The sequence below is a fragment of the Notothenia rossii genome, assembly GCF_949606895.1.
Source record: "Notothenia rossii genome assembly, chromosome: 1".
Classification (NCBI taxonomy): domain Eukaryota; kingdom Metazoa; phylum Chordata; class Actinopteri; order Perciformes; family Nototheniidae; genus Notothenia; species Notothenia rossii.
Window position 1 is genome coordinate 88,830,823 of NC_136912.1, and position 27,764 is coordinate 88,858,586.

At 39.8% G+C, this 27,764-nt stretch overlaps 2 protein-coding genes across 2 annotated transcripts in view; one reads left to right on the forward strand and one right to left on the reverse strand.

The window, feature by feature from the left end:
* Positions 1-71: 71 nt before the first annotated feature.
* On the reverse strand, positions 72-11,470 carry plin3 (perilipin 3). Its single transcript, XM_079640813.1, has 8 exons — positions 11,322-11,470; positions 6,768-6,857; positions 6,362-6,557; positions 5,621-5,703; positions 4,975-5,206; positions 2,362-2,702; positions 1,212-1,430; positions 72-783 (listed from the first exon to the last, which is right to left on the reverse strand). Exons 2-8 carry the CDS (start codon positions 6,834-6,836, stop codon positions 643-645), a joined length of 1,281 nt encoding a protein of 426 aa, XP_079496939.1. The 5' UTR covers positions 6,837-6,857; positions 11,322-11,470; the 3' UTR covers positions 72-642.
* Positions 11,471-23,321: 11,851 nt separating this feature from the next.
* Positions 23,322-27,764, forward strand: part of sema6bb (sema domain, transmembrane domain (TM), and cytoplasmic domain, (semaphorin) 6Bb) — a 156,940-nt gene continuing 152,497 nt past the window's right edge. The window contains exon 1 of the mRNA XM_079640739.1: positions 23,322-24,085. The gene's annotated coding sequence lies outside the window, so the exon portion shown is untranslated. The remainder of the gene's footprint in view (positions 24,086-27,764) is intronic.

Sequence of the window (27,764 nt, forward strand, 5' to 3'; positions counted from 1 at the left end):
CAGCATTGATTCAACCTTCAGTCAGTGTGGCAAGCAAAGTCCACCACCCCAACAAAAAACAACTCAAAAACTCAAGAATAACACCTTTATTAATGTATTCAGCCATGACATTAATACTGTACTGTTTTAAAATGTTATTGACATGTCAGCTCATTGACAGCTCATTAGCTGAATCTATCAAAGTTCAGACACAAAATACTGAAATAATAACTGCAAATCCTTCAATAAATGAAAACACTATATGAACACAACTTGTTAAAGCTGTGTTGAAAGACAATTTTCATTTGGATTATTCATAAGGAATTGCTTTGACTTATTTTAAGGCACTATTAAAAGTCTTTCAAACAGCAGTATGAGAGGATACATACATTGATATGTAAAAACACTATAATCTTATAGGAAACATAAATGCACAAACTAGTTAATTTTCAAAGGCCACAGGTCAGTGCTTTTGGTTATTATTGAATTCCATTAACTTTTATATCACATATACAATAATTAGTGCATAATGTAGAAAACATTGATTAATGAAAGGCCTTTTTTCATTAAAACAAGCATATTTATGTTTAGATAGTGCATCTACAGTACACAGATGTCTGTCATCACCTTGAATAACTCATGAACACAACAAAGTCTTGAACTCTAGTCGTGTGGTTTGCTCGGCTCGATTGCCGCAGCTCCCTCTGCCCTCTCAGTGATCTGCGGAGCAAAAGGTCCCACCAACCAGTTGAGTGGTGTGTTGTTCAGTAGATACTCCATGACACCATCCAGGGACTGTTTAACCTGGGAACAAGGACATACTAGTATCACTTTCAACAATATTACTAAACGAAAATCTGATCAGAAACTCTACCTAAAAAGTAAGCTTAGCTTGTTGGTAGCAGGAAATACTGAGGTTTAATGTGTACACTACTAAATACAATATACTGTAAGCTTGACTGTCCTATTTTCAGTAATGCATATTAATCAGCAGACACCCCTGAGATTGAATGTTTGGTTGTGTAAAGTATGCAGCAGTTTCTGTTTAATTCTTGTTCAATAAGACTGTGGGTATTATTCCAGCACCAATTTAAAAGGTAATGGAAAGACCAACTGCGTGAAGTAATGGCAATAAAAAAGGGCAATAAAACGTCAAGCAAAAAACTATATTTAGCTTAGCTGATGAAGCAAAACTAAACACTGCGGTAAAGACAATGTGGAGCAATTAGTACTTGGTTCAGGTTGTGACGGCTCTGCTCCAGGAGGAGGGGTGTGATGGTGCTGGTGTTCCCCAGAGAGGCGTGCAGTTCTTCAGCAGATCGCCGTGCGCTGGTCAGCTGGTCCTGGACCGCACCTGGCAGACCCTGAGCACTCGACACCACGCTGGAGCACGCTGACTTCAGCTGGTCGCTCAGACCCTGCACCATGGAGAGGACCCGCCATTCCAGCTGCTGTGAATGGAAAGGTAACAAAAATGTTTGATCACAATAAAGATAATTAGATTTTTGATTTATTTTATTTTCCGGGAAGTCAACCGGAGTTTATTGTAAATGTTTTACTTTAAGTTGAACTAAACAGCATCTCTGTGAGTGCTTTTAGTGTGTCAGACACCCTCACCTAACCTCAGGCGGATTCAGAAAAATGAAAGCCCAGGATTTGCCACTAGAAGCCTTCCTTAAGCCAGGGTAGTTTCCCCATCTTATCCCAATTCAGCTGACTCAATGTAATATATTCAGGCTCCATCCTACCTTAAAGAGCTCATAGTACCCACCCACTAGGGTATTGCGTTCCCAGAATGCAGGGTTATTAGCGGTCCCTAGAGTCTTCATAAGTACAATGAGAACCAGAGCCTTCAGCTATCAGGCTCCTCTTCTGTGGAACCAGCTCTCTGTTTGTTGTTGAACATCCTCTCGTCATTTAAGAGTGGGGTTAAGACTTTGCTTTTTAATAAAGCTTACAATTATGGCTGGCTCAGGCTTGCCTTCAACATAAACCTGGGTCTTACATTTAATTTGATTGTACTTCATTTTAAATGTATTTATTTAATTTGTATTTTACATTACAATGTTGTCAATTGGATAGTCTATGTTGTAATTTGTATTATGTATTTATATTGTAATGTGAATCTTTGGGGGCATTACAATACAATATCAGCCTCTAAAATAAAAAAGTTGGACTCAGTGCTAATTCCAAGACTCTTGCTCTGTTCTTATCACTGTTATGCTATAAGCTTTCTTTCATTTGTTAAAGTGGTACTTCAAGTCACTTTGGACTATACATGCTGCATACAGTATGTGCGGCATACACACTCTAAATGCAATCAAATTCAAACATAATCCTGTTAGAAACCATTAAGACAACTCCCAAAGCTTTAGCCCTGACCTCAGCCTCATCTCTGGTCCCATCTAGCTCGGACTCGGTCTGTCCAGCTCCAGCCTGCTTCTGCTTCCACTCGGTCCAGCGCTGCAGCAGCTGCTCGGAGGCTCCTCCTATCTGGTTACTGGCGGTACCCAGACCTGCGCGAGCAGTCTCTAGCAGGTCCAGAGTACTGGTAATCTGAGCCACTGTAGAATAGGTGGCATCCCTGGCATGTCGTGCCCGGCCCAGGGAGTGCTGCAGGGCCCGCTCCTGGACTTTGGCTGAGAGTTTCCCCAAGCGGACAAAGTAGCTGGGGGGGGTGGTTGTCGCGGTCACCTCACTGCTGGCAGGTTCAGCCACAGCAGCTGAAAAGGAAAGTATAAATCTCATATTCTCAAATGTGCCAATAAATGTTTAATATATAAATTAAGCATTACATATGTAGATGGGAGCACAAAGGTCTAATTATAGATCTATCCTTTGTCATATAAATTTAACTGCCAAATGAGGAAGTACACTAAAGACACTCACATGTACAGAATTCTGTATAGGTGGTGGTGATGGTTTGAGTGATGGATGGAGCAGTGCTTATTGGTGTATCTGTTACAAGTTGGACTACTTGACTCTGTAAGAGTTAAAAACCATCTGCTCAGGAGAACAAAAATACTTGAAAGCCACCTCAGCTCCCCCAACCATCAGTTCGTGGAAGCTAAGGGAAATGCAAAGTCTGCCGGTGCCTCTGTTTAAAGCCACAGTGACCACTGAACAAATCCAAAATCCCCTGAGTACTGCCATCATAGGTACTTAGCTGCTCCCACTGATAACAGTAGCAATTGCATAATTTGTATATCCATAATCAGAGAAGAGGATGGCCTCTTGAGTATTCCTGCAATATTGGAGTATGGCAGGTTGTCATGATAACATGACATCACCGTAGCAGGTGTCAAAGCAGTGAGTGTTGGAAATTGAGGGTGCTTTATGGGCCAAGTTAACAGAGGGGAATTTCACTGGAATTCCTGCTTCCCTCTCTATGAATAGCCCAAACCATTTATGTGTTCAAATCAAATTACGGTGGTATAATTTAACACTTTAATCGCGACCACCCACATCGCCATGTCTTGCCTTTACAGTGATGATTCATTTGGACAGTCTCATCTCAAATTGCTGTTTGATCTATAGCTCAGTGAAGCAAGGACACAGAGTTGGCTACTGACTCTCACAGTAAATGACAAATATTGCAAATGCCATCGTTCATGCATACTAATTATGGAATAAATTAAGCTAAAGTACACTGCAGTAATGCCTCACATAAAGCTTATCATTCTGTAACTTTACATATCTAAATGTTTCTCTTGTAGAGACATTTAGATATGTAGATATGATCTCATATGCCAATGTGTAACTATATCCGGCAGTGGCTCAGTCAGTAGGGGCTTGGACTGGGAGCTGTAGGGTCGCCGGTTCAAGTCCCCGACCAGACCTAAAATACAGAGTGTGGACTGCTACTTGGAGAGGTCCCAGTTCACCTCCTGCCCTGCCGTGGTGCCCTTGAGCAATGCACCGGACACCTCCCTTCCCCCTTCGCTCCCCGGGCGCTGTGCAATAGCTGCCCACTGCTCCTATTGCTAGACTCCTGGTACTAGGATGGGTTAAATGCAGAGAACACATTTCACTGTGTGTGTGCTGTGTGCTCTGCATGTGTGATCATTAAAGAGGGTTTCATCCCTCCCAATTCATATACAATTGTTTTGACTATTTATTCTTTGTTTGCAAGTGAAAATGTATGTATGTAGTGCCAATTTAAGGAAAGAAGGAATGTAATCACTTTTGTTTTCATGAAATACATTAAAAGGCTAATTGTTGGATCCAAATGTTAATAAAAGCCCAGACCCTACAATTATTTAAATGTGCTTGATTGACAGAAAGACAACTAAATCAATTTAAAAACTGTGATTTGTTAACATTAAAGTTTGTTTCCATCAAAGCATTATTGATGAAGCCCTGGAATGCATATCTTTATAGAAATTAAATCCTTACCGACTGTGTCTTGAAGCACTAAACCTTTTTTTGTTGTTTATTTACAATCGGCTGTGACAAAGAAAACTTGACAATTGTTGTCTATCTCCTCTGTACGGAAGAGAACTCTCTGCTCCATAGCTTCTCTTAATAACTGACTTAAACTCCAACTGTACATTTCACATTTATATTCAATTTAATATTGAATAATCAATTTCTTGCAGAATAATATCCTGCATTATATTTGTTACTGTAAAGTTGAATTTCAACATGTATATTTTCCACATCCACGTATATATATATTTTAACTTTTAAATGTTATTTTATCTGTATTTCAGAAATATTTTGGACTGTTTATTTCTTGTGTCTTAATTTGTCTTATGTACATTGCGTTGTTTTTTATGCTGCTGCAACGCAAACATTTCCCAAATTGGGATCAATAAAGAACCTATCCATCTATCTATGATTCATTCATTCCAACTCTAGCCTGGTTTCAGCTTCATTTGATCCAACAATCAAAACACACCTGTCTATACCTCACCATTAACCATATGTGTTTAACACCTCCCCTGGTTATGCACTTATTACTGTATGCGTTCCACATTCAGAAGAGCTACTGACCCAGCTCGGTCTCAGCGAGGGGGAGGTTCTGCTCGACCCAGTCCTCGGAGCGGCTCAGTGCCATGCCCATCCCAGAGCTGACCATCTGGCCCATCCTGGTGCCCATGGCGGTCATGAGCCCTCCGCTGATGGCTGCCCAGGTCATCTCCACCCCGCCCATCGCAGCCCCCAGCACAGCGTCTTTGGCCCCCGCCACCGACTGGTACACCAGACCTACTGTGTCCGACACCACCTGAGGAAGGAAGAGCAGATGATGAGTCATGCTTGGAGAGAAATGGCGGTTCTCTTCTTTTTTATTCTAATAGCTCTTATATGAAATTCAGGGAGCAGTTAATGGAGGAGCGTTTTATTCCATTTTTACCATGGCTATATACTGTATTTCAAGGAAAATAGTCAGTGGCTTAGTCCATGGCTTTGTTATTTGTTAATAAAGTGTAACAGTATTTGTGCACCTATTGTGAAGTGTCAAATGTGTTGCTATGGTTACCTGAAGTGTTATTCAACATGTGAACTCCTCACACATGTTATAAAATGGGCTGTTATTCTGTGAAACGACTTACTATGATAGAGGTTAGGTTATAATTAATTAATCCAAATGCAGAATGTAGAGAGGTTTGTTGACTTCATTATTTATTTTCTGCCTGACCTTGTCTGCTGGCTGGTGAAGAATAGGCAGCTTCTCCTCCATCTTATCCAGTCCTTTTAGGGCATACTCGTTCACCGTGGCAACTGGAATAACAGAAATGTACTAAATGTTTTCAACTAGAAACAAATCCTTGGCTAACCCGATCAGTCGGAAGCAATACCCAGAAACAGAAACAGGAAATATGTATCACGGGGGAAACTAGGTTTTGTAAAGGTTGCTCCATAATAGAATGGTTTAAAAGAAATAAGAAACAAATAGAATAAAAACATTCATATAAGAAAAAATCAGTTAAAGTATGGATGTGCAGTAAAATAAATAAATAAAATAAAGATATTTATATAGACTTAAAAAGGTTAAAGTAAGAATGTGAAATAAAAAGATACAAAACATGTATATAAACCAAAGACGTTAAAATTAAAAAATGTGTACATTGTACTGCAATATATAACATCAAGAGTACAATATATAAAGTGGTGTATTAGTATGAATGAGAAATAAATGCTGAATGGCAAAGTTGTGGAAATTAAAATAACAACACCAATAAACAATCCTACATTTTCTTTTCATAGTAGAAAATGTTTTTTGTTTTTTTTGTTATTCAGATTTTTTGTTTTGTTTAGCCCAATTCGACCCGACATTGGTTTCACACCTTTAATGAGCAACAGGCTTGCAATCCTCTTTCATAGTACGCCAACATTGCGACTATGTTACATCATATTTTACAGAGAGACAAGAACTCACTCTGTGGTTCTATAATGTCCAGGAGGGGCTTTGAGCCCGTAGTGGCCACGGCCCCCAGGGTCCGGACTCCGCTCTCCGCTGCATCCATCACTCCCTTCAGCAAGGGCACGCTGTCTTTGGTGCTACAGTAGGCGCTGGACACCGCTCCGCACGCCGAGCTGACCAGAGGCAAATGGCTCACTCGGGAAACAATATTCTAGGTCAAAAAGAAACATTATTGAAGGGACATACAAAAAAAGTTAAATACAACCCCGTCTGCGTAAAGTTAAGATCTTTCAGGACAGAGTTCAAGTATTCTGTTGTGAATAATGATTGATTCCCCACAGTGGCTTATCGAGCGTCAAATGAGTTCATAATCTGCCTGGGTTTTATAATATGTGTCATTTCGGGTCACAGTGCTCCTCACCTGCTGGTCTCCATTATCGGGTTCTGCTGCTGCAGCTCCACTCTCATTAGTCTTCCCGCTGTCTGCCATTGTGAAGGCTGGATTCAATCTCTGACATAAAATATAAAGAGTCACACACAGAGATTCACCTCACACTGCCCGGTATGCATGATAAAATACATCTCTGATATTTCTCTGTTTAAGAGGCTGATACACTTTCTTGAGAAGAATCGGTAATACTTTTGGAAATGGAATGGGTGTCCTGTCAAACGGTTTAACAATAAATGGGCTGAAAGGCAACTCAAGCATGTTCAATTCATTTGTCAACACTATGATGCAATGAGGATGAAACTGCACCTAAAAAAGAATATGCTGCAGCCGAGCAAAGCCATTAACACTTCAAACTCTACACTGTCAAAGTTTAAAGTCAAAATATGGATTACGATATATTTTGATTTTTTTGTATTGTTTATTTCCATAATTTGTGCTTGCTTTTCTTTTAAATAACATCATCTCGAAATAATTAAATGAAAGTGTTAAGATCTGAAGCTGATAAAACTTTTGAATTTGCTCATGAAAAGAGGGATACATGAGGCCAATGATTGGTATATCAAAGTGTAGGTCATGTATGGGATAGTTATACATGTAAACACACACATATATTTTTAATATCTACATCTAGTGACATCATCACTGAGGTTTATGACTCGCTGTTCCACGAGTATCTTTGCATCAGTCACAAAATATATTCCTTCCTTCAATTTTTCTTAAAACCTCGGCTTTGTAGTATGTGTACATACTAAGAAACAATATTGGTTTCTCTGGGTGATGATTGAAACAAGATAAAAGGAGTATAGACAGAAATGTTGGGGCTGATACAGGTATTTGTCACATTTATGGCTTAGAGTCAAGAGAAACTCATGAATAAATATGAACCAGCAGGGAACTAATGCAGGAGATTGATTGTTCACAAGCTCACTTGAAGGCATGCAGGCAAAATGGATCTCAATATCATTTACATCAAGGGAATGTTTTAAGGAAAATATTGAATGTTTTACAGTAAAATGTCACTTTAAATCAAAAACCAAGCCATTACTCAAGTGAAAAATAGCTTTAAGTGAAAACTACCGTATTACATTAATACAATGAGTTATTGCCTTGAATAAAATCGATATCTTTCACTTGATTGGGTCACAGAAAAGGTTACAAAATCAATTGCTCATTCAGTGTCTTTTCTTCTTGTAAGGAGGAGAAATGAATAGCATAATCTCAGTTTCGCGCAGGACAGGTGAAGTGAGCGAATGTCTCCATAGGCTACACTGTGTGCAACGCAACATTTCAATGTACAATATTTACATTATAGTTTAATCTGCCAAATGAGTCCAGAACACAAACAAAGTGTTTATCTCATGTTCTAAGTAAAACAGTAAGTCAATGTATTGATTGAGGTTCATTTTCACTGCTACGCCGACGACACACGGGTCTACATTTCCTCCAAACCCACCGCTGCCCCAACCTCCCTCACCACCTGCCTTGAGGACATCAGGAGCTGGATGAGCAGGAACCTCCTGAAGCTTAACGGTAGGAAAACTGAGGCCCAGCTCATCGGCTCCAAATCCACCCTCACCAAGTCACGTAACACCCCAGCACCAAACATCATCATCGACGGCTTCCCCATACCATTCGCTGCCCAAGGGAAAAGGCTCGGTGTCATTCTGGACGGCTCCCTCTCATTCTCACCACACATAAAAAACATCACCCGCACCGCCTTCTTTCATCTTCGGAACATCTCCAGACTCAGCTCATCTCTGTCCCAACCCAGCACTGAAATCCTGGTCCACTCATTCGTCACATCCCGGATTGATTACTGCAATGCACTTCTGACTGGCCTTCCCATCAAACTCCTCAATAGACTGCAAATAATCCAGAACTCTGCTGCCCGGATCATCACCAACACCAACTCATCCGACCACATCACCCCCATTCTCACTCAGCTACACTGGCTTCCTGTACGCTACCGTATTGACTACAAAAACATTCTACTCATATACAAAGCTGTCCATAACCTTGCCCCCCATCTACATCACCGACCTCCTTCAGGAGTACACCCCCTCCCGCACCCTCCGCTCTTCGTCCGTAAGACTTCTCACCGTCCCAAGCTCTCGCCTCAAAACCATGGGTGCTCGACTCCCAGACTCTGGAACTCCCTGCCACTACACATCCGACAGTCTGATTCCATAACAACATTCAAAACCCAACTCAAAACCCACCTGTTCAAACTGGCATTTTCTTTATAAACTGTACCCCGTGTCCTTTTGTGTCCTTCTATAGTCCATTTCCTGTTGTTTGTCTTGTCTTACCCCGGCTGATACTTCACAAAATCCACTGTTTTAATTGTTCCCTATATTGCCCCTATGCCCTGTAAGGTGTCCTTGGGTGTTATGAAAGGCACCCCCCAAAATAAATGTATTATTATTATTATTATTATTATTCATTTAAGCGTATAATCATTGTTTCCCTCCCTTGCACTCTCTGGTTCCTGCTTCTCCACCATGAGGATTTTTAGCTTTTTAAAAATCTGATAATACTGTTTACTGGATATATTTTGTACTGCTGCCAGAAAAAGAGCAACTTGAAGACATCACCTTGGGTTCTGAGAACTTAATTAATTAATTAATTAATTAACTTAACTTAATTGATTTCTCATAATATTCTGACATATATACCAAACCTTATCAGGAAAACTGCAGATGAATCAACAAAAATAACATGACAGAGCGATGCAAATGAGAAAAACTAAGAGGCATGAAAGCTGGTGCTCCCAACATGTGGACGGCATCTGTTTGAAATCTACCAGATGGCTTGCAGGGAGACATAGCAGGAGTCCACCTGTAGTTTCTGAAACACTAATTGTTTACAATGGTTACCCTGATGTTAAGGGCAGAGGAATCAATCAAAGAAGGACATGACCTCTGTGATCGTACTGCTTGGAAAACAGACAGCAAAGACGTGAGAAGTGCAGCCGACCAGCTGTACAGGAAGTTCAATCTCAGGTCTACACGTCCACATGACGGTCTACACGTCCACATGACGGACCAGACTCAACTCATATCCATAAAACTACACAGAAGACAAACAGCTCCAACCATGGGTGACCTTTATAAGTCTGGCTGATAAAATCTTTCCAGACTCTGTGTTTGCAAATTGCATTTTGTTGCAACAGCTTGGTTGAGCAACATGTTTTTTTTCTCAAACGCAGTTGGAGACATCTTCACTGATTTTATTACAAAGCAAAGTCTGTCAATTTGTTCCCTGCTATCAATTGTGAGATGAACCCGAGATAATTTTTAGAGACACGGTACATATTGTGAGGAAGGCAGTTATGTAATAAAAACTAGAGTTACTTTAGACTTTCGGAAATAATCATTGTCTGCCTGACAAGTGATTGCAGCAAAGCTTTCATAAACAAGCCTTTTCCTATTGCGTTAGGACTATTTGTAACATCCTCAGACTGTTGAGACACATCATCTCCTTTCAGAGAAGGGAAGGCTGCTGCAATCCCTTTGGACATGACAGATTATTATGTGACCTCTGATATTAATGGACAAGCTGGTACATCTCCAGGAAATGTTGAGACACTTGTCATACTGGAGAGAGCTGAAAAACAAAGAGGGATCAGTACAAGTCAGTGGGTTAAAGAGGAAATCAGCCGTCCTTGATCCAAAGGACTACAGCTGTCGTTGATCTGACAGACTGAGAAAAAAAAGAAGAGGAAAGAGCTAGTTTCTCAAAAATGTAATATTGATTTTATAATTTTCACGAGTATCATAAGATCATTATATTTCCCAAAAGATTGCTGGAATTGTGTCGACCCAGATCAGTCAAATACATATAAATAATTTAGTCAGCACCCAGCCACGAAGTTAAGACCTTCCAAGAGGTCATAATATCAAAACAGGTTCAAGAAGCGAGATACAAGTATTTATTATTCTTGTGAAATATTGGAAAATCTTATATCTTCAGCTCCGAAGAAAACCATCAAATAAGTCATATTGAGTGCATATATTTTTTGTGTATGAGAAGATCATATCCAAACACTTAAAATGCCTCAAGTGGTCACTGTGTTAGCAAGCACAACATTATTTTTAAGACATACACCTTAAAGACAATGCTCTGTCTTGGCATTAAATAGCAAATGTTCATTTCTCGAAGAAACATAAACGCGTGACACAACTGTTTAAATCTTGCTGATTTCCAACTCCTTCTGGCTGCCTTTGAACACAACACCGTTTCGTCCTAATGCTACAAATCAGCTGTCATTTCTCCAGTTAATGGTTGATGAACTTTACCCCAGATGTGAAACTATGACTTGTTACAGCAAACAACAGCCCATATTGTGATCGGTTTATCCTTATTTATTACAATTTCGGGTCAAATGCAACCCTCCTCGAAGCGGAGCAAAGTAAGTATGGAGGTATTTTCCCTCAATGTGAAAGTGAGGTTAAGTTACGAGTTAGCTTAGCATACGTGTTTATGAAGTTGATTAAAAAAGAAAACAGAGCTGTTAAAACTGACCTCACTGGCAGCTTGTTGCTCCTCTGTTCTGGTTTGACCTGCAGGATATTGTTGGTCAATGCACCGGCGGTCCAGCCCACAACCAGGCCCTGTTCCTCCTTCTGTTCTCCGGAATGCAGCGCAGGAAGGCGGAGAGAGGGATTGTCTTCAAACACTTTAAACCAATTAAATCACAGCACGGAAGTTACACACACAGCTGTCACATCTGGTAGAATTGATGTGAATACACTGACATACAAAGCTAAGTTCATGCACAATTAACAAGCCAGAAGTTGTAACTTTAATGTCTTTACTTTCTCTTTAACTCAACTAACTTTTGTTGCCTTACTTATTGGTAGTGGTGGCATAACTAGCATTTACTCAAGTAGGCTACTGTACTTTTTTAGTATATATATATATATATATATATATATATATATATATATATATATATATATATATATATATATATAATAGTGTTGGGGAAACTTATACTTTACTTGAGTATTTCCATTTTATGCTACTTTATACTTCCACTCATTTCAAAGGGAAATATCGTAATTGATTTAGTTACTGGCACTTTTTACATAAATACAACAAGTATTAATATACTCAGCAGTACACAAAGTATCCTACATTTGACCATAATATCAACGTAGAGCATTATACAACTCTAATATGCATTTTCTAAAAAATAAAAACAGAATAATAAAATATTATATATTAATACAACACTTTGAGATTCTGCACAATCAGTATTTTTACTTTTGATTCTTGAGTACACTAAACTGATAGGACTTATGTACTTTTTACTTAAGTAAGATTTCTACTTTAATACCTGTGATACTTATTCAATACTTATTTGTAATTAAGTATTCTTAAATTGTGGTATCATTACTTTTACTTAAGGATCTGGGTACTTTATCCACCTCTGCTTAATGGCCCCTATTTCCCAAGATATACTCTTATTGTTTAATGTCTGTTCTGTAGCAAATTAAATCGTAGTGTGATAAGTGATAAGTTGAAATACATTCATTGTTTGCACTACTTCTTCCATCACTGGTTTTGGAAACTTAATGATGTGGCACTTCATGGTGCCACGGTGTTTCAAGTCCACATCTATTATACAGGTTAACAATTAATTAAGAAAATAAATCTCTGCACAAGGTCCACTTATTGACAATTTTTAGGAGCTTTCAGCCACACCTTGTAAACATATATTGGATTTGTATCAGTTATCAGGGAGATGTTTATGCCGTTATCTCCTGTGATAACAGGCGGTTGTATATAGATGATATACTCATAAGTTGACCTTTTGATCAGTTTTCTTTCATACTTGTTTTGAAGTTCAGTACCTTCAAGCTTTACTTTTCCTTTTGTTTCTTAAGGTAAGGTTAAAGCTTGAACCTTTTCTATTTAGCCTACCAGCAGCAATCCCCGAATACGTGTTTAACATTGGACTTTAATGCAGTTGTAAGCAGCTATAAGGAATTTTTTTATAACCATACAACTATAACTGCTCCTGTGAATCATCCATCACTTGTGCCTAAAAAGTTAATGGATAATTGAAATCATAATAAAAATGATGTCTTTATGTTTTATGTGGATATCAAACATGACATATTTATTTATCATACCTATTAATCAAATGTATTATATGAGTTATATTAAATGATCATGGTTATTATTGAAGTATATATTAATTTGTCATTCTTTCTTTTTCACTCTTCAGGCAATTATGATCCCCAAACACAAATGAAAGCCATAAGATGCAACAAGATGCATCAAGAAAGCTCCAGAAGAAACCCAGTAAGTGGACTTTGAGTTAAGAACGTTTGTTAAATCTCCAACTGATTATAAACTGTGTTGATAGTTATGTTACTGTTTATACAGTAGTCATGGAAGCTTTTTATGAAAGGTTGTTGACACATTAATTAAGTGTCCTTATATTTCATTAGTCCTACGTAATATTGTGTTAAACGCTTTCATTGTGTGCAAAGAAAACAACGATTAGTACTTATCACCATTGATTCACTTGTGAAGTGCATTATACTGTGTATAAAGCCAGATGGCTGGGATCCAGGCTGCCATGTTATCTGCAATTGACTTAGTAAACCCTGAGAGGGCAGTCTTTACCCATAGAGTCAACTTGGACCTGATGTCTGTAGCCTCACCCACTGAGCTAGACCATGAGCTAGACTCATGCACATCTACATCCTTAAGATGTCTTTACTGCAGATACACTAAAACTCCACAGCAGAGATCATATATTGTATTAAATATTCAAGAATACATTTTTTAAAATCTTCAGAAAATATGAGGCCTGGGTTTTAAAGGAGTGCAGACTGCATTAATCGACTTAGTCTAAGATCTTATTTTCACATAGGCTTTCTTCTTCACGTGGCATTTATACATTATATAAACATACTGTGTACTTTATTATTTTAACACAGATACTTCCCCTGGTGGATACTGTGATTCATCACGACTCAAACTCCATTATCTCTCCCTTTTTTTATTTAGAACAGATTTTCATTTTTCAAGTCATTACAGTTTCCATTATGTGTCCCGTTGTGTTTTCCTAAATGCCTGCACCAATTTCAAGAGAAAGGTAACAGATTACTTTGAATGTTGCTATCTGAAATTCATTGAATACCTGTTGTAGCTTTGTTTTTGCCATGTTTAAAATCCAGGCTGGTTTATGTCTTGCAACACCAGACTGCGGTTGTGAGACTAAATGGGTCAGAGTGAGAGAAAATAGCATAATGTGGGAAACATGGGTGTGTTGTCTTGACCACAGCTGTATGGCTCCTTTCCCTCATATTGTTTGATTTGTTTATGAATGACCAAGCAATTCAACCGCTGTATTTTACGCCTTTAACTAAAACACACACAACCAGTGCCAACACATTCTCCTGCAAAAGAGTTGGCAACATCTTCTCCGAAGGCTCTCATCTGTTCCCGCTTAACTCTTAACTCTGCTTCACTGGATCAGTTGATTGAGGCCAAAATTGTTCTGGATATTGAGTAATTGAAGATTAGTAGATAACAGGAAAATCTTCCATCCCTTAGAGTAAAGTGATCACTCCACTCTCCCCCCCTTTGTCTGCTTACCCTGCCTGAAGACGTCTTTCACGATAACTGCAATAAATTGGCAATTGAACCTGATTTTCATGGATGTGAAAGCAGAACCCACCAATCTTATTTATATGGATTCATTTTTTAAGATATTGTGTGCCTTTTTCACAGTAAATAGAGTTCTATGGTTGTCATCCTTTAGATTATTTGGTCGTTATATAAAAGAAAGACACAGAGTGCGGTACACATAGCAACAAATATCATCAATAGACCATTTAAAGTGAGCAAATGCATTACCTTAGGTTTGACAACATGCAATTTATTATCCCACACATATTTATATACTTCCATTACAGTAGCCGTTAGAATTGATCAAATTACCCAAAATAAAACCAACACCTAATTAAAAACCACAACAAACGTTAAATGGATCAATATAACAACTTTTAAGATGTTAAAATCCCATGGGCACTATTCATCTTTGAGTTGTTTTTCATTGAAGAATAATTGTTTTAATAAGATATCCATCATCATCAAAAGGCACTTTAGAAAGCAAAGAGGCCTGTGCTAAGCTATGAAAGGAGCAGAATAATTACTCTGTAATAAAATCCATTTGGTTTGTTTCATGTTTAATATCACACCACCAGTCTCAGGTGTACTGTGGAGACATCACAAGCATTTATTTGGCTCCACGTTCCTTTTCCCTCCTGTTTCACCTTCTGCTCTTCATTATCAGCGGCTTGGAAACCGTAGAAATGAGTTTCAATCCATTATTGGCTGACCCGATCTGCTTGGTTTCATCTGCGCTACACCATTGATAGGAATCTTATTTCCAACATCCTGCAACAAATTTCCGGAGGCTTGCAACATAAGGTATCAGTAACATACAACACAGCTACAAATCATCTGCAGGTTGGAACTTGATATGGACCTCTGCCCTTACTATATTCTGCTCAATAACATATTAATAAGGCATAACCAATGCTCAGGAAATGCACCGGTTGTATAAGAGATCTACTCCATCATGTTGAAATAATAAAGAGACAGCAGGTTCACCTTGAGTCAAATACTGGTGTGCACATTATTCATTTTTAGCATTCTTTCCAATAGGATGCATTTATGAGAATATCACGATCTGAAGCTGCCTTGAGTCTCGTTTGAAGAAACAGTTCAAAGACACCGACATCTTGGGATATGTTATTTGTTTTGCTGAAGAGTTATGTGAGAGGATTGATAGCACTGTCACATGGGTACAGACAGTACATATGTTACTGCAGCTAATCGCATTTAGCTCAGCTTAGCATAAAGACTAGAAACAGAGTTGCTGAAGAGTTAGCATTAGAGAATTGATAACATTCTCACATATGAACAGTCAGTACATATGTAGCTGGAGCTAATTGCAGCTAGCTTAGCTTAGCAAAAAGACTTGAAATGGGGAAAAAGCTAGCCTGGCTCTTTGTCAAACTGTAAAAAAAATCCACTCCTCAGAGCTTCTAAAGCATCCTTAAAAAAACATTATATGTCGTTTACTGTTATATGGACACGTGCCAGACTATCACTTGACCGTTAGCAGTTGCCAGCCATCCAGTGGAGACTCAGGAAGTTGCTGGTCATGCCTAGGAAATAATCTGGCACATATTAGGACCCTGAAAAACATTTATTAGTTTTACACTTTTTCTACTAGTATAACATGTTGATTAGTGAGCTTTATAGGTGCTGGTTGGTAGATTGTATTACCTTGCGAGCTGTTTACCACAGTTTGAAGTGTTTATGGTAGGTTAACCTAACTGCTGGCACAGCTAAATGAGAATATAGAAGAGTGATATTTATGTTCTCATAAAACCCTAGGCAAGGAAGCCTACATGCAGCAGGCCTGAATCAAGTAATGATTCTATTTTTTGCCTTTACTCGATGGTAGCTCAGGATCAAAGAAAGACAGGAAGAGAGCGGGGTCGACATGCGGGTCAGTGGCTCCAAATAGTTTGCAACGGGGTCACCGCAAGGTCATATTCATCATTGGTGTAGTATTTTCCTAAATAAATATCTATTGTTTTCCTTGAGTCCGCTTATTTTGTACCCAACCTTGCATTTAAAGTCTTATAGTTTAACTGGCCAACCTCAAAAGCAAAACACCCAAGCTTCACTAATTGTGTGCATAAGAATGACAATTGAACATTGCCAGAAACGATGGAATCCCAAAATGAAAGCTCATGAAAGTCGTTAACTTAATGCAGTAAACTTTCTGCTAGAATAACGATCTTTAATCTTTCCAGTTTTAAGTGCTCTGCGAGGGAAACTTAACCAGCTACAGACGGTTTATGACTGTTTTGCTTTTGGCTTAAAGGATATTGAAAAAATGATTTGTGGGGAACCTCTAGCAGACCTCTAAAAACGCATAATCTAAAAGATATGTGGCCACTGTCAGCGCACATGGGAAATGCCAGGTCACTGCATGCAACATACGAAATGAAAAGCAACAAATAACAGAGCTGAGTGTCTCGCCATGGCCAACAGGTAGCGTCAGCTTTCCTTCAACAGAGAATCATTTTTCTCACTGATTTTTATGACTAAATTCCATCTCTTTTTTAATACCCTTTTTCTATTTCTCTCGGTCTCCTGTTTACCTTAGGGAGCTTACCTCACCCCAGAGCCCTGACAACGGGTCACTGCCACAGTGGCGGTGGCGGTGGAGATGAAACATGGAAAGAGCCGACTGGCCCTGAAATATTTATGATTCTTTAGTGTTTTGATTGTATGAGTTTTGACAGCGAAAGCACATTACTGTGACCCTATCCCCAAACAAAAGGCCTGATGCGTAGATATCTGTAGTGACTTGGAGGGGTGAGTCAAAGTGCAAGCTGTTTCACCGTACATTGAGTCTCAAGACTTGATTCTCTTTCTTGTGCTATTTGATTCTTTTCCACTATTTTCTCCAATATGATCTCTTCAGAGCAAAGTGTGCTGGCCTTCTCTCCTCTCTCTGCCTTCTCTCCTCACTCCATCTCCCATTTCATTTCCTCCACCCTGTCATCGCTGCACCACATTCATAATGACAGATTGACGACTGCCTCTGCAGTGCTGCTCAGTTATAATAAAGTCCACTAGATTGGTCCAAACTAATTAATAACAAGCTGATCTGGTCTGTAAATTATTACATATTTTTGTTATGAAAATGTTATAAGCGATCAGACATTTAAAGGTCCCCTATTATACTGTTTTTCATCAATATATTATAGGTCTCAGATATATACAAAACAAGTGTTTGGCTCCAAACACCAAACGGATCATTGCAGCATTACCCATAATCCCCTCTGTTTCAGCCCTGTTTCAAAAGTGCTGATTCTGTGTCTGTTACTTTAGATCCCTTCCCCACGCCCATCTGAGAGATATTTGGTTAACAATAACACAATGGTGCTCTAGGAGGAGATTCAGGTGATAAGGTGGGGGTGGGGGGGGGTTACCTTGGTTGGTGATTGGTTAATGGTTACACAAGCCAGAACGTCGTTATGACATCATAAAGTGGCCCAAATCTGATCAGCTCATTTTCAGACAGGTTTTTATATAAATGGATCAGGACAAAAAGAGAGAGAATCTTTGTTCCTGAAACGTTCAGAATCTCTTTCCACAGAGAGGACACATGTTGATGTATAAAAGACATGAAAAAGAGGATTTTGCATAATAATATAGGTGACCTTTTAATGTATTTAAAAATATTTATTAACATGTCATCTGTTGACGGAGTGCATTTCCGCAGACTTACAAGTAACGTTAAAAAATAACAGTAACATAAGGTAGATAAACACAAGTAAATATAACTGATTTGACTTGTATAGAGGAGATAAACACAAATCCATTCTTTCTGGTAGCCAATTTTCTCTCCTTTAAATCCAAACAAAGCTTTGTGATCCAAACTGTTTTATTTTTTACTGTTTAATATCACGCTGAGAGAAAGGATAATCCAACATCGAGCTCACTGCATTGATGTTCTGCACGAATACTGGAGCAGATTCAGCAGTCCGGACTGTCTACATCAAAGTAATTTTCTCTTTCCGTTTGATACAGATTCTCCCTGTAAATGCTGCACTGGCATTGTTAGTGGTGATTGTATTTCTGCAGGTTTTTGTGAACTTTTTCAAACACTGCTACTCTTAGTCGTAATCAACATTCCAAATTAAAGCTTTAAAATTGACAGTAAAAAACGCTAATGATCTGTAAAACATTTGCATTCGATTCAAACTGTATACCTTTTGTCCTTGCATTGATAGCAGTGGTGGACTATAACCATACATTTACTTTACAGATCTGCTTCCATTTTATGTTTATCAACACATTTGACTTCTACACAAATACATTTAAGCTGCAAATCTTGCACTTTGTATACTACTTTTTACACATATTTAAAGCTTTAGGTACTAGTTACCTTAGAGATTAATTAACGCAAACCATAAAATCAACTTATAAATGATGGTATATTAGTAAGTCACCATGGACATATATAATTGGCCGAATCAATACAGCTATAATTATATCATCATCATACATGATCTTTTAAAATGTGCAATTCTTTACGTCTACTTTTTCTTTTGGTACTCTAAGTATAATCTGCTTCTATTATTTTTCTTTTCCCTCTGTAAGATGGAAGACTTTTACTTGTAAGAAAGTATTTTAATGCAGTGGTATTGTATACTTTTACTTTTTCCACCACTGGTTAAAGGACACTTGACTGTGTTCCATATTTTTGAAAAGTCATTTCATCGATTTATTCACTGCATGAAATATTTTACAGGTTTTTTTCAATATAAGTGAATCTGTCACAGTCTTAAATCTATATATCTGAAACCACTTATTTAATATCTGAGCTCCATTGGCTGAATTGAGTCGTCAGTGAGGGCTGAGCCTGTGAAGTGTCTGTCTCTGGTCACATGAATCCTGCATGCAGTGAGTCTTTGTTCGCAGTTTGGTGAACCATGTGATCTCTATGGTGGGATTGGAAATGGTCACAGCGGCGAGTGGCGACTGAGGCATCTTTATTTTGAAGTCATATTTCTGCTCAAGTGGAACTTTGCAGACAAAAGCTCCTGCTGTGAAGCGTTCATCTAACTTTGTCATCCACTTAACTGTCCTTAATACTACTAAAACCCAGACACACTCCTCTCCTGCTTTCTTTCTGAGCTGCGGGCGACTGTGCTGCCCTTTTTTCCACATGTCGTAAAAAGACTAAAAAGCGCATTATCTATAAATGATTGACGCTTTCAGATTTCCAATGGCAGCTTTTTTTAATATCAATCTCAGGTCTTCTGCTGCCTGCCTGCTCTGACACAGAGTGGAATGAAAGGAAACAGTTGAACAAAACATTTTTTTTAAATGTATTTACTGTCGGCACACTTTGACAGCCGATGGCATGGCATAAGGTCTTTTGTTGAACAAGGCTCAAAGTTTCTGTGTCCTGAATCATTTATATGCAAAGTAGCTGGCGACAGAATAATAAAGCTAATCTGGGGATTTAAAATAAACCTGGAGAGCTGTTTAATATTAGAATAGAGTACTGTCAGCAGCTCTAGTTTACTGAGTCATTGTGAAAATGCTCGCTCCCTGCTTGCATCTGACATATTCAGAGAAGTCAGCAATACAACCAAGCAACAACATACACATCTTGTTTCTTGCCACCTGTCGAACGTGAGGCCAATATTCACACTTTTAGCTCTGTTGTTGGACTACACCACCCTGATGGAAATATGTGTCCATGTAATTGCAACATTTTAAAGCTATGCTACTTTACGCTAGTTGCTATCTGTGTCTTTGTGCTATTTGTTGCTTTTTTTAAACATTTATTTTACATGTTGTATCAGGTTGAGGTGGAGCTTTAAAAATATACATTAGCTTATATTCAAAATGTTAATTCAATTTTCTATTCATAATAATAATAATACATGATTGTATAGCGCTTTTCTAGACACTCAAAAGACGCTTTGACAGAGAATAAAAAACAGCAAAAAACAATTCAAAAAGAGAAACAAAACCGAAAATAGGGGGGGGGGGCAGTGGTTGAATGCAGTGTTGAACAGGTGGGTTTTGAGTGATGTTTTGAATGCGGTGAGGGAGGAAATATCTCTGATGTATTAACTAGTTACAGTCTTTAAACTTATTGTGGTGGGCAAAGAGTTACATACTTGTTATTAATTGTACATTAATTGAGATGAAGGATACAGTTGCACTTCATGAACTTATAGGCTAATGTTAGCAAACGTTAACACATTTATTTGTTTACTGAACCCTGGTCTCTGTTGTGTTTTGAGCGTCTTCCAACGTTTTTTTATCTGCTGCGTTTTGTATTTCCAGGGTTTGGTTTATCTTGTGCTTTTACTAAACACTGCACATGTGTTGTCAAGCTGATGAAGATGTTTCTTTGTTTGTATGTGTTGTGGCAAATTTGTGTTTTTATATATTTGTTTATGAAGCTGCTGTGTTTTTTAGCTTTTTTTCACCTTTTTTTCCCGGCAAAAATCACACAGTCTCAGCACAGTGCCTGGTTAACAATGTTGGTTATCTTTAGGGAGGAGTTTAAGTGCAGTGGAGCAGCAGGGAGAAAGCTATACAAATGGTAAGTTCTCTCTCTCTCTTTCAGACACACACAACACAAACACACAACCTCAAAACTCATCTTTTCTATAAATCCAATTGAAAATAATGGACACATTTCAGAGTGCGTATTGATTTGCTCTCTTGCACAAAGCACTTACAACTTTCTTGTCCTTAGTGGCTGCATGTTGTGAAAAGATAGAACATCTTGGTTAGATTCTTAGACACTCACAGCCAAGTAGGTTTGTATGTGAGAGCAAAAGAGGGAGAGAAATAAAGTGTTACGGACAACTTACCGTTACTCCACTGTTAGTGAAACCACTCTCCTCTAAAGCCTGCCTGTACAAAGACTTTCAGCGAGTCTCCTCTGGACAAAGGACATTTTCTTTTTAAAGTTTTAATTGCGGATGCTACAAAGTCACAGGCAGCAGAGGATGATAAGGTAAGCAGGATGAAAAATGTTAATAAGTATTACAGTGCTGGTGCAGGCCCAATTTGGCTGTGTAAATGAAGATAAGACAGAAAACAAAACAACAAATAACAAGCAAACCAAAACAATGTCCTACACAGTGATATCAATGTCAGACCAAAACAGGCCATATTATTAGCTACACAAAGGGAATGATATAACAAAAGCCATAATATACAAAAAGCCCTTCAGAGCCTTAGCATTTCATTCCAAATAAACCCCCAAAATGACTTAAAAACATATAATTTGAAACGCTTTAAATAAACAATATCTTATTTAATAATGTATTTTTGTATTCAGTCTTGAATACTATAACCTTAGGCTATTGATTTCACATATTTCTCCCACATCAGAAATGAAGTCAGTCGACTTGGCACTGCGGTTAACAGATTGTGTCAATAAGGCTGTCAGATTGCTGCCAGTAGTTTTTATTGAGATGGGTTAGAGAGGGAGCCGCAGACAAGAGTCCTCAAGCCTATAGAAGTAATTATTTCAGCAAATTAATTATTCATAAATCAAAGCTTAAAAGTGGCTTTGGCTCCAACCAATTTAATGGCAGGGTCCAGTAGGTCTTAACTATTTTAACACAGCACCAGCATTATCCATTGACAGTGCATTAACTGCTTTTCAATGTGGTCATTTTTACATTAAGTCCTCTCTACAGGCCAGTTTGACTCATGTTGAGGCTGGGATGTAGAGTGTTTAATCACAGCCAAAGTGTGATGAAGCAACAATTACATTTGGCTGGTAGCTTATTGAAATTAATATGAATGATAGTAAATAATTGGTTTGTGGTTTTCTGCTCAAGGCTCACATGAAAAAATACATAGGCTGGAATCTGCTAGCAATACAGTTTGACTCTCATTACATTACATTGCATTTCACTTGTTAGACACTTTTATCCAGAGCGACTTACATACTCAATACTGTGGGCAATTCCCACAGGAGCAATTTGGGGTGAAGTGTCTTGCCCAGGGACACAACGACATGCTGACTGCGGTGGGGTTTGAACCTGCTGTGACCCCCTGATCCGAACACCAACGAACAACACTGCACCACACGCCTCTCAGGACTCGTAACTTGAACAGATTGTTTTCAAAGTCGTTTAAAATATTTATGTTGACTGACAAGAAATTGGGTGAAAATGGACATATTTCTCCCCCTGCTGAATATCATTCTTGAATTTTCCCATTACTGTCACACTGACGCTGCTTTATTGTGCAGAAATACTATAAATAAGCTCATATGTTGTCAATCAAACAAAGGGTGAAAAAGTAAATCACATGGTTAGATACAAGAATCTTGTTCAGGCTACAAGACTAAACCTTTGTTTTATCCAAGTATATCACCGAGACTAATTTGATGCCACCTCCTTACCGGTACTTTCCCAATTACGCAAGCTAACCACTTTATTATGCCGAAATGAAAGCAAGTCACATTTATCGGGAACCAACCTATGAATCATCTATGTGGTTTAACTTTAACGTCAGCATAACCCCAGACCATTTAAAAACTGTCTGCTGTTTGCCCTTTTTGGTAAAATTGTCCCTTTCAATTAAGTTTGCCCAGGAACAGTCCTCTCTCTGATTCGAGCCTCGGGTCTGTCCTCGTGTCTAACAAGATGACGACTTTACTATCCATGATTCAACTATGAAAATATAGTTAACAGCCAATAAAGAGGTTTGTTTGCTAAACTTTTATATTTTTAGGATTTTTTTTGGTCATGCGTATAATACAACTTAATTAGCAATTAATCAATTCCATTCCAGTCGCTGCATAATTCTGCTTCAGGTTTTGGCACTACCATGCTCCTGGAGTCTCTTGTGGATGACAGCAGGGAGCAGTGCTGGAGATGCTGTAGCTCAAACAGCCGCAAGAAGACAAACGGTCCTCCCACCTCCCCAAAGCGGAGCGCAGCCTAAGGAGCAGGAACTATTTTTTTTAATAAGCCGATGAATGGGAGTGTGCCCTCCGCTGGACCCTGAATCACTGTGGAAGCGGGGCGCCTTCACGAACAGAGGCTCAGTATTTTCTTTCAGAGAGACCCGGGGTGGAAAAGACGCAGCAATGACAGAGCAGCAGTCGTGCGCAGCGACAAAATAGACCAACTATTGTGGGGACGGGAGATTGATAACACAACTAGGCGAGCAACGAGCGCGGCAGATGTAATTTCCAAACGTTGCAGCTGGTTTGTTGCCAGTGGTTTGTTGGATGGGTTATTACTGCGTTCTCTTTTTCATCATCCACTGCTTCCAGCGTTTCCAGATTACTTGGGGATCTCGGACGGCTGCCTGTGAGGGAGTATCGCTGCAGAGACTAACGGGGAATGCCATGTGTCGTTGCGCGACATAGAAGCTCTTTGTGGGCTGTTTTTTGCACCGGGGACAGGTGGTGTGTATGTGTTGAAACAAGCAGGGGGCACGGACACACAACCCCTGAGACAGTTGTCTTAGGGATGTCAGGCCGGCGAACGGGATCAGCTTTTGCCAGAGACAGGTGCGACAGGGAGGAGTAGTTTACAAAGCCCTGCACAGGATCTGGTAACGCACTAACAAGCCCCCTCTCCCGTCTGATTGCTCGGATTTTTTCTGTACCCACCGGGACTCACAATCGACTCATACTGCCTTTTCTCGGTGGCACCTTTCCCCTGAAACCTAAGGTAAGTGATCCGAGTTGTCCGGTGTGAGTCTGCTGCTGATGGTGCGCTCTGGGGGCACAGTCTCTGTCGCGCATGATGCTTTGGACACATTGTATTGCTTCTAATTAAACGGATTTACTTGTGGTAATTGTCTAAGAGCCTACACCAATAATTCTGATCTGCAATCTTTCGCATCTTGGCATTACAGTACTCAAGATATTTCATTGTATAATTCCTAATTTCATACTGCGTAGCTTCCAGCCACCCACAAAACAAGCTTCTCTCCGCTGTCCGGAGCCTGAAGAGAAGCTTCACCATCTATTGATTGGATATCGGCACGTCTCCGATCTTGTGATTGAAAATGGCTGACAGTTATGAATGTGTATTGACGAGGATCATTTGTTACTGTACATTATGGTTACACCTTGTCATAAATAATATCTCAGTGTCACTCTCACACCCTAATGAAACTGGTTTCCCGCAGGGAGCTGTTAATCGGAATAATGTGGGACTTTCCTTGCTGTGTCAGGAGGGATTTTGTCTTTTTTGACATTAGTTAAAGGGTAAATAAGTGAATCACATTTTCCAATCCAGTCAGTTGAAGATCTGTGAAATCAGTAAATGCATTCTTCCCCACCATGTGATTGGTCTAAATGTGCTCCTCTCTTTGTGTCCTACTCACAGTTGTTTCTGTGATCAGATGTTATCTGCTGGTGGTTGTGTTTGTTCTACTGTCCTACCCGCTGGGCCCTTGGTGTCCAAAGATCCTGCCTTCAGGCTCTGCCATCCCTCCCTCCCTCACCCTCCCTCCCTCCCTCTGCAGTTGCTGCTATCTTTACAGTATTGAGCTAGTTGACTGGACAGTGTCAGAAAGAATCACGTTTTTGCTTTTTGTGCCAGGACCGCTACCTCTCAATAGCTGGCTCCAAGTCTCCTAAAGTTTCTCCATTTGGGAGTTGCATGTTTTTGTTGTGGCCCCTGTTTCAAATTCAAATTTCCTTTCAGCTGCTTTTTGTCCGGCGGCAAGTTTTGTGGACTAGAAAGAGAGACAGAGGAGTAAGTGAAGTCCCCGGAGGGTCAGAGCATTCCTATAATGTGTGTGTGTGTGTGTGTGTGTGTGTGTGTGTGTGTGTGTGTGTGTGTGTGTGTGTGTGTGTGTGTGTGTGTGTGTGTGTGTGTGTGTGTGTGTGTGTGTGTGTGTGTGTGTGTGTGTGTGTGTGTGTGTGTGTGTGTGTGTGTGTGTGTGTGTGTGTGTGTGAGTGAGTGTGAGAGAGAGAGAGAAACACATTTGAAGAAAGTGAGACAGTGCTCCTTGTCCACTGCAAAGGTAGACACCATCAAGGGAATACCAGCACCTCCACTAACCTTTCTGTGGCTCTGACTGTGTCAATCAGACCTGGAGGACAAGAGCCTCTTTAATTCCCCTTCCTCCAGGCTGTCACCCACTCTGACAGCCTGGAGGAAGGGGTGCTGCCACAGTTTAAACAGAGATCTGTCCTCCTTGCATGCTCACATTATACACCAGGGGGTGACGTTCTGCACCAGACTCTGTTTTAGACCTTCTTTTTCAGGAGAAACGAAAGCGCACACAAGGGAGATACTGTAGGTGGTGAAAGGGAAGAAGTTGAAATGACACATGAAAGGAGATAATATCATAAACTAGCTATTGTCTAATTAGTGTTGCAGTGTTGGAGCTTCTTTTGCACGACATGAGAAACACTAGCGAACTCTTCTCTCATGTGCTGACATCCTCTTGTAGGCCCATCACGTCACCAGTAATTACAAGAGAAGTGCTATCAGAGGGAATGAATTAATAGACAACAAAGGGAAATACCTTGTCTGATACGATCTCTGATCTTCTTATTGCACCGGATCTATTCTTCTTTGTTCAAGGACAAAACACTTTGCAAGAGTTATGAATAGAATCATTTCTGAAGTTCTTAAGGGAAAATCTGTCTTCAAAAACGTGTACACCCCCTCACCAAGTTCAGTAGGAGGTTTGAAACATGATTTGAGAACCAACAAGATCAAGAGTAAGACCTCAGAGTGAGTGCACTGACAGATTCTGCACATTTAAATGTACTGTGACCAGTACACAAATATTCGCACTCTACTGTTGCCTTTAAGTTACTTTAGTTTTGAAAATATTGAAGGATTTTATGAGGATCTACTTCAAAAGAGTTGGATTTCTCTCTGCAGGATGGGAAGGAGCGAAAAATGTTTTCTCAGTCTTATATAAATAACCAGACTGAAGGAAGTTATTCCTGCCAAAACAAGTGACTCAGTAGGGGGCAAGATTGCACAGGCAGACATAAGGGAAGCAATCGAAGCAACATTGTACCTGATGTTAAAGCTGATGTCCTGAACACTAAAAGTGATTAGTGGAGAAAGCCCAACAGGATAAAAAAGCAATAGTTGCAAGTGAAAGCCTAATGCAGGAGCAGGATTGTGTGCCAATGGAGAACTCCGATAACGAGACTTAATGTGTGCCTAGGAAACCAGACAGAGGGTTTGGACCGTTCCAAGGTCCCAGTGCTGATGTCAGTTTCTGGCAATGTTTTCTTCGTCCCCAGTGCTTCTCCTCGCAGCAGCTTAACAAACTGCTCGCTGGAGCTTGGCTAATCTTTGGCTAGCTGTGCCCAGTGATTTATTATAAAGTTAGTTAATTTGGGGAGATCGGGCCACATCCCACCATACACACATGGCCTTGACAGATCCCCGCTGTCTTTACCGCGGAGTCTGAATCGCCAATTAGTTTGAAGAATGGTTTGTGTAAGTGTGGGAGTGGAGGTCATTAAGAAGAGAGAGATCGGCCCATGTCTATCAGAAGGACACATAAGCAGCTTTGTGCATCACATTGTGTCGGTTTGCCTTCCTGTCTTTTATGGACTGTGTGTGTGTGTGTGTGTGTGTGTGTGTGTGTGTGTGTGTGTGTGTGTGTGTGTGTGTGTGTGTGTGTGTGTGTGTGTGTGTGTGTGTGTGTGTGTGTGTGTGTGTGTGTGTGTGTGTGTGTGTGTGTGTGTGTGTGTGTGTGTGTGTGTGTGTGTGTGTGTGTGTGTGTGTGTGTGTGTGTGTGTGTGTGTGTGTGTGTGTGTGTGTGTGTGTGTGTGTGTGTGTCAGCCCGTCTGTGCCCTACACTTGTGTGATTCAGCAGTGTCCAGCCTGGGCTGAATGGCTGCCCTGTCTGTGCCTCGTTTCTGACGCCAACAGCCGCTCTGCACCCTTTGCCTCTGAGCAAGTGTTGCGCCCTATGTGCTCAAATAACAGGTGCGTCTACACAATGAGTTAATCTCATTTTCCCACCTCCCCCGCTGCACCCTGCCAGGGGTTGCGTCACCTTTGGGCCTGGGGGCAGCTCTAGCATAGAAATAAAAATGAGTATATAAGTACGGCCAATCTTGTTTTTTTTACCATTTGTGTTCGGAGCATATATGCCCCGTCAAATTGTGCTTTTCTTCTACGTTCACAGAATCTGTTGCCAGAACATTTCTAGAAAGCTGGATTCAACATTAAAGCTAAACTGAAGTGGGTGAGAGTGGGAATGCTTCTCTAACTATCTTATGATTTAACTTCTGGCCCGCTACCCTGTACCTACACTTAAATGGGCACCCCACTGTTTTTGCACATAGTCATTTTATTCATCATGGAGAGTATTACTCATCCTGTGAAAAGCATTGTATAATGTATTTTGTCTGCAGGG